Source organism: Rhodnius prolixus, unplaced genomic scaffold, assembly GCF_049639745.1.
Source record: "Rhodnius prolixus isolate KJV_2025 unplaced genomic scaffold, Rpr scaffold_8, whole genome shotgun sequence".
Classification (NCBI taxonomy): domain Eukaryota; kingdom Metazoa; phylum Arthropoda; class Insecta; order Hemiptera; family Reduviidae; genus Rhodnius; species Rhodnius prolixus.
Genome location: NW_027411593.1, coordinates 12,074,708 through 12,088,126, shown reverse-complemented (window position 1 = coordinate 12,088,126; position 13,419 = coordinate 12,074,708). Strand labels below are relative to the sequence as shown.

Here is a 13,419-nt window from a genome sequence, read left to right as displayed (position 1 = left end):
ATAATCCTCGACACTACATCTTTCATTCCTCAGCGCTCCCTAAAATTAACTTAATAAACTTTACTTTTAAGTCTTAGTTGAACTATAGGTTAGTTGAATAAAACCTTACTCGTGTACTTAATAATGATATTATTTATTGATTAAATTAAATAGTAAGGTATCCATAAATTTAAATCATGACTGACTATAATAATGTGAACAATGGCCTTGCTTCGCTTTGGTCTGAGTGCTCGTGATCTGTGTCCCTGAAGAGAATGGCAATTTCACCTGCTTCGCCATCTAACGCCTTCTTAAAATAGACTCGCCCAGGCCGAAAACCGACTTTCTGCTCATGGGCCACGAAGTCTTAGCCGCACAATTGAAATCGCACGCCTGCACATGGTATTTTGTGAAAGCTTAAAAAAAAATGGGGCTTGCGAGCGGCGGTTTGTAGCCTTTTAACAACCGTGCGGTTATTTATTCGGAAATGCATTCATAGCCAGTCAGAATACAAGCTAAATAGCTAATATTGTTCTGGGAAAAATCTATACCACAGGTATATATATTTTTTAAGACCTGAGGATGGGTAAAAACTGAAGGTGCTATTAGCTGGCGTTCACGTTATTTTTGTGTATTATTCACTTTTTGACTTTAGAGAGTGTTATATGAATATGATCATAATCCTAGTGGAGGTAATTAGGTTGTTTCTGTCGTGACTGCAACGACGGTGCCATTGCAGTTACATTATAACCGCAACAGAGTACAACCTCTGCAGTCAGTTCAGTTGGTAGTCAGTCGTATCTTACTCTCAGGCAGCATATGCGATTCCTCTGAGGTCCGTATATTAATAGCTTAAAAGAGCAATATAAAGAGTTATTTTTGTGTTATCAAACCACGCAAGAATTGTTTTTACATTAAGTGCTGATTTCAAAACCAAAGGTTGCTTGATTTTTCTCCTTTTTAAGTATATAAAAAATAACTTTGTATTAACAATCATATAAGGAAAAGTTTGTTTTTAATTTTAAGAAATGCGTAAATTCTATTATAAATCAACTCAAACACAGCATATATAAAAGTTATATTACTGAAAACATATTTTTAAACATTCGAAGCAGTAAGCCAGCTTGTTTTTCATTACTTTATTATAAATACTTTCAAGTAGTATTTTCTATTCAAACAAACCAAAATTGAAAGGTAATAAATGCGTTTTTTTTTATGTAAAACAAAATAATACTTCTATGCTTGATGTTTTTTACAATTCTTTTTTCTTATTCAAGTGTTTATTAATTATTATTTGTTTTTTATTATTTTAATTCTCTATTTATTTATTTTATCCTAATGTCAGTATTATTTAGCACTCTCTTTTGCAAAATAGTTTCCTTCTTTACACGTAGTATACATTTTTGCAAGAAATTTTCAATTTTGTTTTTTCTTTACTGCTAAAATAAAATATTTAAAACATTAAAAACAAATATTGCGTTTGTTTTAGTGCATAAGTTCTAAGCAAAAAAAATGTATTAATGTAAGTCTTTTAGTAAGTAATTTACGGTTGCAGATTACACGCATTCGACTGACTCTTAACTACTTATAAAACTATCACTTATCACCCTTATTTTGTTGGTCACAAGTTATCTTTAGGGTTCTAGACTAAAACGAATCCTTATAAAAAGAATCCGCTGTCACTAAGATCAATGTTGAGCCTTGGGTCTCAGGTACCGGTTTGAGAACCAAATTTACAATTTTGTTTATTGCTCCATTGTGGTTAGGCTGCCTGGTTAAATTTGTCGATTTGTTAGATCAACTTGACCTGATCAATTTTGAAAATGACAATTTTGAAAACTTTATACTAAAACTAATAATTCGAATAGTGGGAAGTGAGGAACTAAGATGAACTAAATGATCAATATTAAAAAGAAATAGGTGTAAAAAAAATCTGCTCACCATAAGTTACTTACAGAAAACATCACAAAAAAAGCAGGATTTTTTTTAGCTGGTAAGTTACTTTGATGTTTTGCTTTTGAAAATAAAAAATTGTAACAAATTCGAATGAGATATATATAGAAAAAATAAAAGGTATAAACATGTAGAACTAGCATGTACATTAGCTTAATTTTTGCTATAATTAGTTTTTATTTTGTAAAAATATTTGTGGGCCTTTTTTTCGTTTATTATAATTTTTGTTGTTGAAGATTTTAATAGAAAGAACGACATTTAGAGATATTTTCAACCAACCTGCTTTCTTTGTGCTTAATGCAACACAATACCATTTAACTTAAATTATAGAAATTATAAAAGCTGATTATTTTTTGTTTATATAAATTATATAATGTGTGATTAAACTATATTTTGGTAAAAGTTATTGTTCTAAACAGTCAATGAAAAAGTAAGCTCTAATAAATATTTTTTATATGATTTAGGTGCACGAGGCCGATGCGTGTTTAGTATTAGCAAACAAGTACTGTCAGGATCCTGATGCGGAAGATGCAGCCAATATAATGCGTGTTATATCAATCAAAAACTATTCTGATGATATTAGGGTAATCATCCAGTTAATGCAGTACCATAATAAAGTAAGTTTTACGTAAGTGTATATTTTATAAACATTTAAAGAAGTCATTAATTTTAACAATAAGTAGAAGTGAAGTGTTAATGGAGTGTTTCCATTGGGTAACTTCTACACTCTGAGGGTATTGTGTAAATTTTATGTTATTTTTGTGGCACAATAATGGGTTGATTACAGCTAAAAACAAGAGCGGAAGGAATTAGTTCAGTGGTTAGTACATTGGGCTCTAGCGCAATTTCTTCGATTCCTAGGAGGCTCTCCTATGTCTTGAGCCGATTTGTTCGCAAAGAGAGATAGTTATAAAAAGTGTTCTGTAAAGTTCCAACGAGAAATGATAATTTATTCAAAATAATACCACGAGAGGACTGCATTCTAAATATTTGCCGTCAATTTGTTCGAAAAAAAAACTTCTTTTTTTAAATAACTTTATTAACATTCATACATACACACATTAAATACATAGAGATATTTATTATTATGAATTACTTAAATATCTGATTTCGTCCACCAACTAAATTACTTTTTTCGTATTCACCTTGTTTTTGGCCCTTTGCTTATGAACCTGTTTTTTATAAGCTTCCCTATCCTATCGAGACTCATGCATAGCACATGTTCAAACCGGCGTAAATAATTCTTCTCTTACTTGTAAAGTCAGTTTTAATTTCTCTATTACTAAGGAAGCTCTTTTTGGCGTAATTAACATCTCACTTCATCGTTCCTGTAACCGCCAAGCAATAAAGCCGTCTTCATTCAGGAGAGCGCTTAGGTTCATAGTTCGCATCCACCCTTTTTATTTCCTTTTTTCACTTTTAAATGAGACGTTTTGAAAGAATAATTCTCAATGCCTCTTGGACATATCGTTAATTTAATTTATAATGGTTCGTTTGCTGCCTTTTAAGTATCATACTTATTTCACCTTTCATCAGGGGTTAATTCATCATGTTGGTTTTAAGAATTTAACTTCCAATTACAAAGCAATCAAGTGTCACTTGATTCACTCGCCGATAGCTTGTTCCATGCGACTGTCAGCTAGTCTAGCGTGCGAAGGAGGCTTTATAAGCCGAAGTATAGCTCTATTGGATAATTGCAACAGTTTTATATTAAAATATAATTCGAAAAGACTTTGTAATCGGAGTCTGTAAAAAATATAAATTTGCGAGACTGATACAGATATTTTTTATTTAATTTTATTTGTAGACTGACATTAAAATATGAATCAATAATCATATCATGTTTTGTTTTTTTTTTTTTTATTAATAGGCCTATTTATTAAATATCCCGTCTTGGGATTGGAAACAGGGTGATGATGTGATATGCTTAGCCGAGTTGAAACTTGGGTTTATCGCTCAAAGCTGTCTTGCACCTGGATTTTCTACTATGATGGCGAATCTATTTGCAATGAGATCATTTAAAACCGTGAGTAATCCATTTTTTTTTTCCTTTTATAAAATTTTATTTCCCATTTCTAATAAAATTTGTTAATTGAATAATATAAAATAATTTTTTGAATCTTATTGTGAAAGTAATATAGTTTATGGAACAAGTGCTTTAGTAAGTGAGATATTGGTATGAGATTCGTTTTTATTTCTTTTGATTTATATTTATATAAAAAGTCAAAATAGTGGCACAAAAACGCACATTCTGCACCAAATACTTTGGACCCTTTATTCATTTAACATTTTCTTTACAGACTTTAATCATTTCATTCAGATTCATTTTTGTTTTTAAGAGTGATTTGTATGTATATATTTATAATTAAAGAAATGAATTTAAACCTAATTTTTTTAAAAATGAGGAGCACATCTTATGCTTGTTTACTAAAAAGTGCTAACATAAGAAGATTTTATAGAATGCACGATGTGCCCAAGCAGTAGACATGCAAGCGTGGCAAAATGACTACCTACGTGGGACTGGAATGGAAATGTACACAGAATCATTAAGTCCTACTTTCATTGGGATGCCATTCGCTCAGGCTACTGAGTAAGTCCAGAGTAAGGTGTCACACTTGTCTGTGACACTAAGTGACATGCAAGCAAATGGAATGATTTTTATTTGTACCCCATTTATTTATCCTTTTAAATATTAGCTACCTCATGTTCAAAATAAATAGGTAAAAGCTATAAACAATTCTTGTATACCTTTTTTTCAAAAAAAAAAAAAAATAATAACTTCAATTCTCTAATTGATAAAGCATTGACTCCCTTACCTAGCCATAATTATCGAGCGGCATCTTCTGAAGTAAAACCATTTTTTTTTTAAAGTAATGTTCAATATCGCCCGAATTTCAAATTGAAGTATACTTCAATAATCATTTTGAAATCAATTCAAATTGTAAAAGCTCAACTAAATACTATTAGGTACTGAAATGTGAATGTGAATTAACCGTTAGTAAATGGATAAAGTTTAAAGTAGTATTATATTTATGAACAGTTCATTTAACTAAATGAAAGCAAAGTCGCCCCTTTACTCAAATTAAAAAGAGGAAAATAGCAGTACATTAGTAAAGTTATAGACTTAAAGGTAATAGGAACTAATAAATTGACAATCTGCTCTTTAATTTATATATGAACCTTATGTAGTTACAAATTTAAACCTGAGTATTAATACCCTAAATACTTTCCTTTTTCTATCCAATATCACTTTACTTTTTATTATAAATTTATTGTTGTTGTCTGTGTACAAGATCCTTAATTATGTACGTCCAGTTTTAGATTTTTTCTCGTATCAAAATGTTAATTTCCCTCTTTTGTGCTAAAGTTTTTGTTATAAATGTTTTTGAAACATAAGTACACCTTGTAAATTAAACTAATCCATTAAATTAAAATATAAAGATTTTAAATTAAGAGAAAAATCATTCCATGTGTTTGTGAAAATGTAAACACTTGCTACTGTTGTGTCATGTATCGTTTACACTCTGCTAAGCTGAACTCTGCAACCTTCAAAAGTCTTGTCCTTTATTATTATTTTTAATTTATTTATATTTTATATTATTTTTAAAAATGAGTCAAATTATATATCTTCCACTGGCCGCCACAATTTCTTCCGTGGATAGGCATGTTGAAATTATGGTTATTTATTTTATTTACATTTATATTTTTCTTTTGATTATTCCTTTTGGCTTCAGACATGCAGTGGCTTATACATGTTCTTAGACTCGAAAATTTTCGATGTTATTTGATTTCATTTATTGTGACTTATTTTTTATTTGCCTTAATCAAAATATGAAAACAAGTATGATTTTTCACCCTTTTTGTGATTCAGTTTTTTTTTTTTTTTTATATAGTTTTTTTTTGGGTGATTGAATTTCAAAAATTTCCTTGAAGCATAAATTATGAAACATGCGTGTTATTTGACGGATCAGATCAACGAAATAAGTTGTTTGTTAGCCGTTAATTTATTTTATTCATGACAAGACCTGTGCTGAAACTATATATTCATTTAAAACTAACTTCATTGTGATCATTTTCTGTTGTATTGTTAGTCATTCGTTCATTCTCTCATTCTCATTTCTACTGCACCACAAATCCCACACTTCATTACTTAAAATTAATCTTCAATAAAGATCATACACAAGGAAATGTAAATTCAGCATCAACTCGGTATAATCTAAAAACGAACGGTAATTGAAATAAAGTTCGGTGTAATTCTTAAAAAAATAAAATAAATAAAAAATACTTTAATTGTAATGGAATCGTATCATTCTACGACTTTTGGATGGATTTCAGTCGCCAGACACTCAAGCCTGGCAGAATGATTATCTTCAGGGAACTGGTTGTGAGATGTACACGGAGACACTATCCCCTTCGTTCACGGGCATGACCTTTCCACAGGCTAGCGAGTAAGTTGTCCCCAAGCTTCACTACCACACTAACTCTACTCTTTTTTTCAAATCTTCGTATTCTTTACTAAAATAAATAGTGTTAAGATTGGGCGAGTAAAAATATGTATTTCTTTGTTAGTAACTTTTATATTTTTAATTATTTCAACAGTTTATTTTTGGTTAAACCATTTGGTACAATGCGTATGCAGAAATAATTTCATCCTTATAGTAAATTTGCTTTATATCCTCCCAAATGTATATATTTATTTTTGGTTAAGGCCGTATCTGTATCCGAGATGCCCCGAGCTTTTTTCAGTATACAGGCGGCCTCCGAACTGTGTTATTTCGTCGCATCTAGCATTGACCAAACAGTTAGCTGTAAAACACTCCTAGGAAGAGAAAATCAGCAACAATTCATGTGTTAGCCATTTATTCCCTCCTTACTACTGCCAGTCGTTATTGCGCAGGCATGGCCAGCCATTTTACTTACAGCTAATCATTCTCTAGGGTAACCTGTAATTGAGATCATAAAAAGACCACAAAGAAGGAAAATACGTTATTCATTTTCCAATGATCACAGCTTGGTGATAAGAAATCTATATTGTGAGAAATGATGTTGAAAGTTGTTTTCAGAATTGTTAGTAGAAGATTTTACTATAATTTAACCCGAAAACATGAAGACAAAATCTATTATAGCAATTAGTAAATCAACAAGAAATTTCTGCATACCACAAGAATGGCAATAATTTTTTTCAAAATTAATCCAATAAATCCAAAATGAATTTTTATAAATTTACCGTTCGTATTCTTATTCTTTTTCTCTATTTTTTTTCTATTTTTTTAATCGTTAAACTCACCCAATCTCTAGTTCAAATATGTTTCTTGTAATTTGATAATTTTTTTAATGCATTAAATAGAGGAAAAGAGATGATTATTAGAATAGATGAGCATATTAATAAATTCAGCTTCCTTCCAGATATTGGTCACCTTTTTGTTTTAATCTCACCTTTATCAGGCACTTATTTTTTTCTCAATTAAATTTTCAACTTTTTTTTTTAAATAAAAAATAGTATTTGAACACTTATTATTAATGATTATTTTTTATAGTATTTGAGCCTTAAGAGAGTTATTGTCATCCATCTCAAGCTTGTGCTTCCTACTCCAGTCACGTACTCTAAGTATAAGCAAGGGTTCGTGCATTCTCATTAACGACACAACCAAACAATGCATTTCAATCTTACTTTCCTGCGAGTTGCATAAACACGATCATCCATCAATCTTCGAGGAACTTGACTAGGCTAAATTCTGGTAATATGACCAGCACAATACAGTCTATCTACCCAATTTGATGAGGTTCTCTATCTAACTCTCTCTTTATAGATGGCCTTCTGTTCCTTCCTTCACTTTCATGGTTGTCTCAAAATTTCCCTAAGAACTTTTCTTTCGAATATGTCAGTAACGAGCGTACAAGTGTTAAATAGAACATCGTCTTTGTAGATCTAGATTTACTTCGACTCTTTAAGATACTTGTGCAGTACATAACGTTCATTAGCAAGTAGGATTCTACCCTTTCCTCCTGCAAACTGTGGTTGAGGGATTTTTTTAGACCTCGACACTCAAGTAATTGGCAATTTCGATTCTGACTAAGGTTTCATTTGAAAACAAAAAAAAACTATGTCAGAAATATTTGGTCTGCTGTTAAGGTTCGTTACGAAATATTTACACTATTCTACTGGACTATCAGTGTACCGCGAAATATCTTGCGCGATTCACTAATCAATATTCAGCGTTTAACTCTCTGGGGTGCTGAGACTGAAGAGAAGAGAGAAGAACTAATTTTAAAAAAATTAGTTAAAGTCTGTGTTAAGTGTTCCAATACTTTTTTTGTTTTCTTTTTCTACATTTTCAATTTCAGTACATCACTTATTTCTTTCTTACAAATGATTAATGGATCTTTTTTATATATACGATTGCTTTTGGTTTCATAAAACTGAACCAACCAGGACAGATATTGTTTCGGGTCATCGTAGCCTACACGTATGTAATCACATTTAGCCTGAGTACTCCTGCAAAGAAGGCGATATCAAAATTCAATCTTGTTTTTGTTTATTATCAACCCTCAGACCAAAACCTCGTGAATATAGTTAAAATAATATTTTTCCCACTCGCAATGTTTGGCGTTCCGTTTTGTTGTACCTAAATGCCACTAATATCGTCTTATATAATCCGACTGATTTATATATAAAAAAAAAAGATAATCTAATTATTTTACATTGCGGTAATTACTCTTAGTAAAATGCCATTATCTGTAATGAAGCAGTTTGTAAAAAAACAAGCACGGCAATGTAGTTTTTTAATCTTAATCAAATAGGTGAATATGTTTTATTTTACTAAAATTTGCATGGGTGCATAGTTAGTTATTCATTTTTATAGAAAACTTCGATTTGGATTACATAATTTTTGAAATACAAAGTGTACACAGGATGTGGTTTATAAAAAAGTAAAAGATTATTTTTTTAATTTTTGTTTATATGCTTCAATGAATAGAAATAATTTTTAAACCTATTTTTATTATTATTATTACTGGTCTTAGTTTTGCATGAATATAGAGTAAATAAATGTTGCATGCATTTAGTATTAGCATTTCATTGATACTGAATACTGTTAGGTATTACATAATTTATTTTTCTAAATTTTGTTGTGTTTTGTTGCCTGTTTGAAGTTCATATTCTTATCACTTCAACTTAGAATCTTCATTAGAGTGAAATATTCAACCATATAAATTTTCTGAACATTTAGATGCGCTTAAATTTAAGTATCCCTCTTAAGATGAAAAATACAGCATGTTTTTTATGTTTAAAGTGGGTAGCTTGGATCACTTTTTTTTTACAATTTATTTATTTATTTATTTTTATGTATCATTGTTTAATTTAATATCATAATTATAGTAAGAAGTCCATATATTATTTCATTTAATTACAAACAATCCAAATCTAATTAAAACCCAATAATTATTACTAAAGTAGTAAGATATATTTACCATTATTTTTATTTTGATAACATTATCGTTTGAGGTGATTGATGCTCAAAGCCTTTCTCATCACTACCAGTCTCCGGACTACGTTTATTCGGTACAGCATCACTATCCATCACTAGACAGTGACTGTAAGAGGCGTATTTTTTACATGTTATATTTCATGTTATGTATTGTTTTATTTGAACAAGGAAAGCTTCATGAAATTGGCTTGCCTAATTTTTAGAAATATAAATTCATTTTCAATTTCTTTTTGCCTTCTTAATTTAGTTGAAGATGGAATCCTAAAGCCTTACAAAGTTACAAGCTAGCTTATAAAACCAAAGTATATTTTTTTAATTAACTAATCCAAGACCTACGATCTGACTAACTACAATACTGCAATTAAGTGCTACCAGCTTTATTTGTATATGTATAATTCATGCATATTGACAAAAACTAAAGGGGCGTTAATTTTATGTTTCGAACTCCAGTTTGTTCAGCCTTGAAAAATAGTGTTTCTCTACATGTCAAAGGTTTGTGCGCTCTCACAGTGCTTTGTAAGAGATAGGAGCCGTTGATGTGAGGCATTCAGTCATTCCGAAATTTTAACTATTTAGAGAAAATTGTCTTCAAGGCCTGCACCTAACACACTAGAGTTTGAAATATAAAAGATACAAAAGAAAAAGTCGACAAGTAAACAACACACGTATTTAAATTTATGAATTATATTTTCTTAAATTTATTCCAAATTCATTATATTCAGCCTACACATTACATATTAATTTGATTTTTTGTTTTGTTTTTAATTTATTTTTATTTATATAGGCTTTGCTTCACAAAACTTAAATTACTTCTGCTTGCAATTGAAATCAAAGGAGAAGACGGAGCGGACAGTAAAATATCAATAAATCCACGTGGTGCTAAAATATCAGCAAATACTCAGGGATTCTTTATAGCACAATCTGCGGACGAAGTGAAAAGGTTTGTTTTTTATTTAATGATTTTCTGAGTCAAATAATAATTTTACGTGGGCTTTTAAAATTAATTTATTTGGTGTATATTTTGTCGAAATTGTCAACAATTAAACAAAACTATTTTAAACTATAGTAATACACTGAATAGTGTGATCTTAAATTACGACTAGAAGATTTTTTAGGTAATAGTCATTACCTAGTGAGGTGATAAAGTCATTTTGGAAATACTTCTTTTTTTTTTGTTAAATCTCTACGCTACGGGTACCTTAGAGGAGTTTGAAATGATTCGGAAATCAAGAGCTTCTCAAAATGTTTTAAGAACAGAAATAAGTAAGTTTATTGATATTGATGGTATATCAAACATGATAACTTCGTAGAGTATTGTTCATCGTTCATAAGAAGGCACTCCAACCGTACATATGTAACAATGTAAACAAATTAAAACTGTCCGGTAGGAAAGTTGTATAAGGGTTGTTTTATAATTATCTTGAAGATGACTGTCCCTACGTCGAAAGCTTGGAAAAATTAAAAAGTAATGATTATCTACTGGCCCATGGTTTCATAGTGTAAGATGAGCACAGACCAACTAAACGTATGTCCACCTTTTCAACACTGACAACTAACTTAACAAATTACAAATACTTAACAAAAAACTAAATAATTTGTATAAACTAAATTCATTCTTTACTAATATTTTGCAGGGCCTGGTTTTATTGTAAAGCATGTCATGAAGATATTAAAGATGAAACATTAATTAAGAAGTGCAAATGTAAAAACTGTAAGTTGTATATGTTCAATATTTATTTTTTTAAAAAAGTAAAGACTCAATCTTTGAACTTCTCACACACATTTCTTAAAAAAAGAATATATAATGACTATCAAAATACCAATGTCATCTACGTCATTGGAAGATTTATAGTTTTTCTTTCTATCTGTTTTGTTTGTTTTCTCATTTATTGGGATTGCATTTTGTTGGTTTGCGCTATGATCATAAATCATTGCAAGAAAAAAATAATAATTGGGAATTACTGGGATAAAAATATTTATTGCTGTATATAATCTATACATCTAAATAATTATGTTTGCTGCTGTACTCTTTCTGTTCCTCTAATGTCAACACTCATTGTGCTTTTCTATCTCTCACACCCACACAATTGTCAAACTTTTTCTCAAATACAGTTCAAAAAGTTACAGAGACAATGAATATTTTTTGAAAGCTGTATTAAATTTCAAAATAAAGAACTTAATTATGGTTCTCCACATTTTTTCGGGTATTTTTCTAGGTTAATTAGTTTATTCAAAAAAGGCAATGGATTTATTTTTATAATTCTTATGCTATCTATAATAGTAGTAACCAATTATTGAATACATTTCAACATTGAATTAATTTTTCTGTTGACCATACTTTCTAAAAGTATGTCATCCAACTTTAATTTCGTCCAAAACTTTTGTACTAATTGTGTACTATCTGTGCTAATTTCTTTAGTTTCTTTCTTTTCAGATTTGATGTTTCATTAAATTTCTAAACAAAAATTACACCAACTCTTATTACTAAAACAGAGAAAAAATCATACTTATCAAAACTAATATTTTTAAAGTCGTTGACGAGGGGAAAATACTCCTCTTCCTTTACTTCCACTTTCCTTAAAAACTAATCTTTTGTGTTCTTGTTTATTTCTGGAAAATTCATATGAGCTTCTGTAGGAATCGATTCATTGTGGAATTTTTGTGTAAATGGATTTTTAACAAATTGAATAGTTTTTAGTAAAAACTAAAGGGAAGAAGAATTTCAAGATGTTATGAAGGAAAACGTGGTTTGTTATGTGCTTAACGTGGATAAATCATTAATGTGAGAATCAGTTAGATCTGGACGAGATTTTGATAGTAGATTGAATTAACTTTGAACGTTACTTGTAAAATTTTCCCCATTTCCAATTCCAGAAAATTATTGATTAATTTTGTTGTTTTTGTTTTGCCCATTAGAGCTTTATATCACTCTCAATCATACGTCATTTCACATTTTACAGCAAAAAAATGAAATTTATCTTCACCGACTTCTGGTTCAGAAAGTATGTGTACACTTATTCATTAAAAACTGTGTATGCGTAGAAATACTAAGAAATAAAATAGGTAAATTTTATAATACCAGTATTTCTTTTTTTTAATGGTTCTTATTCATTCTTTTACAACTTGTACTCACTTGGTCTTTGCTCGGATTTAGTTCGTTCAATCTGTTTTTTCGCAAGTATTAGTCCAAAATATTAGTTTATTATGTAAAAATTAAAGCACCACTTTTAAAAGATAAATTAATTGAAGCAACCGTTCATTTAACTATTCATCCACATTTACTTACTCTCACTTCTCTTAAGTACTGCAATCGGAGATTTACAATTTTTGAGTTCTCACGTTAAATATCGTGCATGAGCATGGTGTACCCGCCGTACCATCCCCTCTGAATAAGTTCAAATTTGAAATTTCACTTAGCTATGGAACGCGACGATATAGATTTGGTTCAAAATATTTCAATCCGGAGTAACACTTGGCTAAATAGTTTTTTTGAGTTTTTTTACTGAAAATGGTTTATGGATGTACTTTAAACTTTAATTTAGTGCGGATAATACTTCTCTAACTTGATTCCCGTTATTTTCCTAGGAGATTTTTACTAACGGTACTTTTGTGCGAGGTTAATGGATATTCTTGCTAAGATCCATTTTTCGGTAGTGTAAAGACATCACCTTTTAATTTTTGTCTAATGCTAAAGTAGAATTCCTTGTTTAATTTTAACATTCTTTTACAATTGATAAATTTAATTTTAAAAAAATATATATTAATATACATATTTATACAAATTTATATTTTATTATATAAAATATGTATATACTATATTAATATTAACACACATTTTGTTATTTTTCTAACAAGTTGTAAATAAATTGTTATTTTTGAACTATATTTAATAAATATTTAAGGAAAAGAAATCTTTCTGTTCGGCTTGCTATTGTTTAGGTAGGTTGTTGAACGATCTGTATACTGTGGTCTTATGGACATTTTTGGCTTTAAAAACCAG

At 29.7% G+C, this 13,419-nt stretch overlaps 1 protein-coding gene and 1 long non-coding RNA gene across 3 annotated transcripts in view; one reads left to right on the top strand and one right to left on the bottom strand.

Annotated features, from left to right (window-relative positions):
* The window catches only part of LOC141450889 (uncharacterized), a 500,259-nt gene that overhangs the window by 419,206 nt on the left and 67,634 nt on the right, over positions 1 to 13,419 (bottom strand). The gene's annotated exons all lie outside the window — the stretch shown is intronic.
* slo (calcium-activated potassium channel slo) overlaps positions 1 to 13,419 on the top strand; it is a 123,639-nt gene that overhangs the window by 69,385 nt on the left and 40,835 nt on the right. For both annotated transcript variants that reach the window (XM_074121738.1, XM_074121739.1), the window contains exons 10-14: positions 2,397 to 2,549; positions 3,803 to 3,958; positions 4,392 to 4,522; positions 10,204 to 10,359; positions 11,054 to 11,130. In XM_074121738.1, coding sequence (XP_073977839.1) covers positions 2,397 to 2,549; positions 3,803 to 3,958; positions 4,392 to 4,522; positions 10,204 to 10,359; positions 11,054 to 11,130 — 673 coding nt within the window. The remainder of the gene's footprint in view (positions 1 to 2,396; positions 2,550 to 3,802; positions 3,959 to 4,391; positions 4,523 to 10,203; positions 10,360 to 11,053; positions 11,131 to 13,419) is intronic.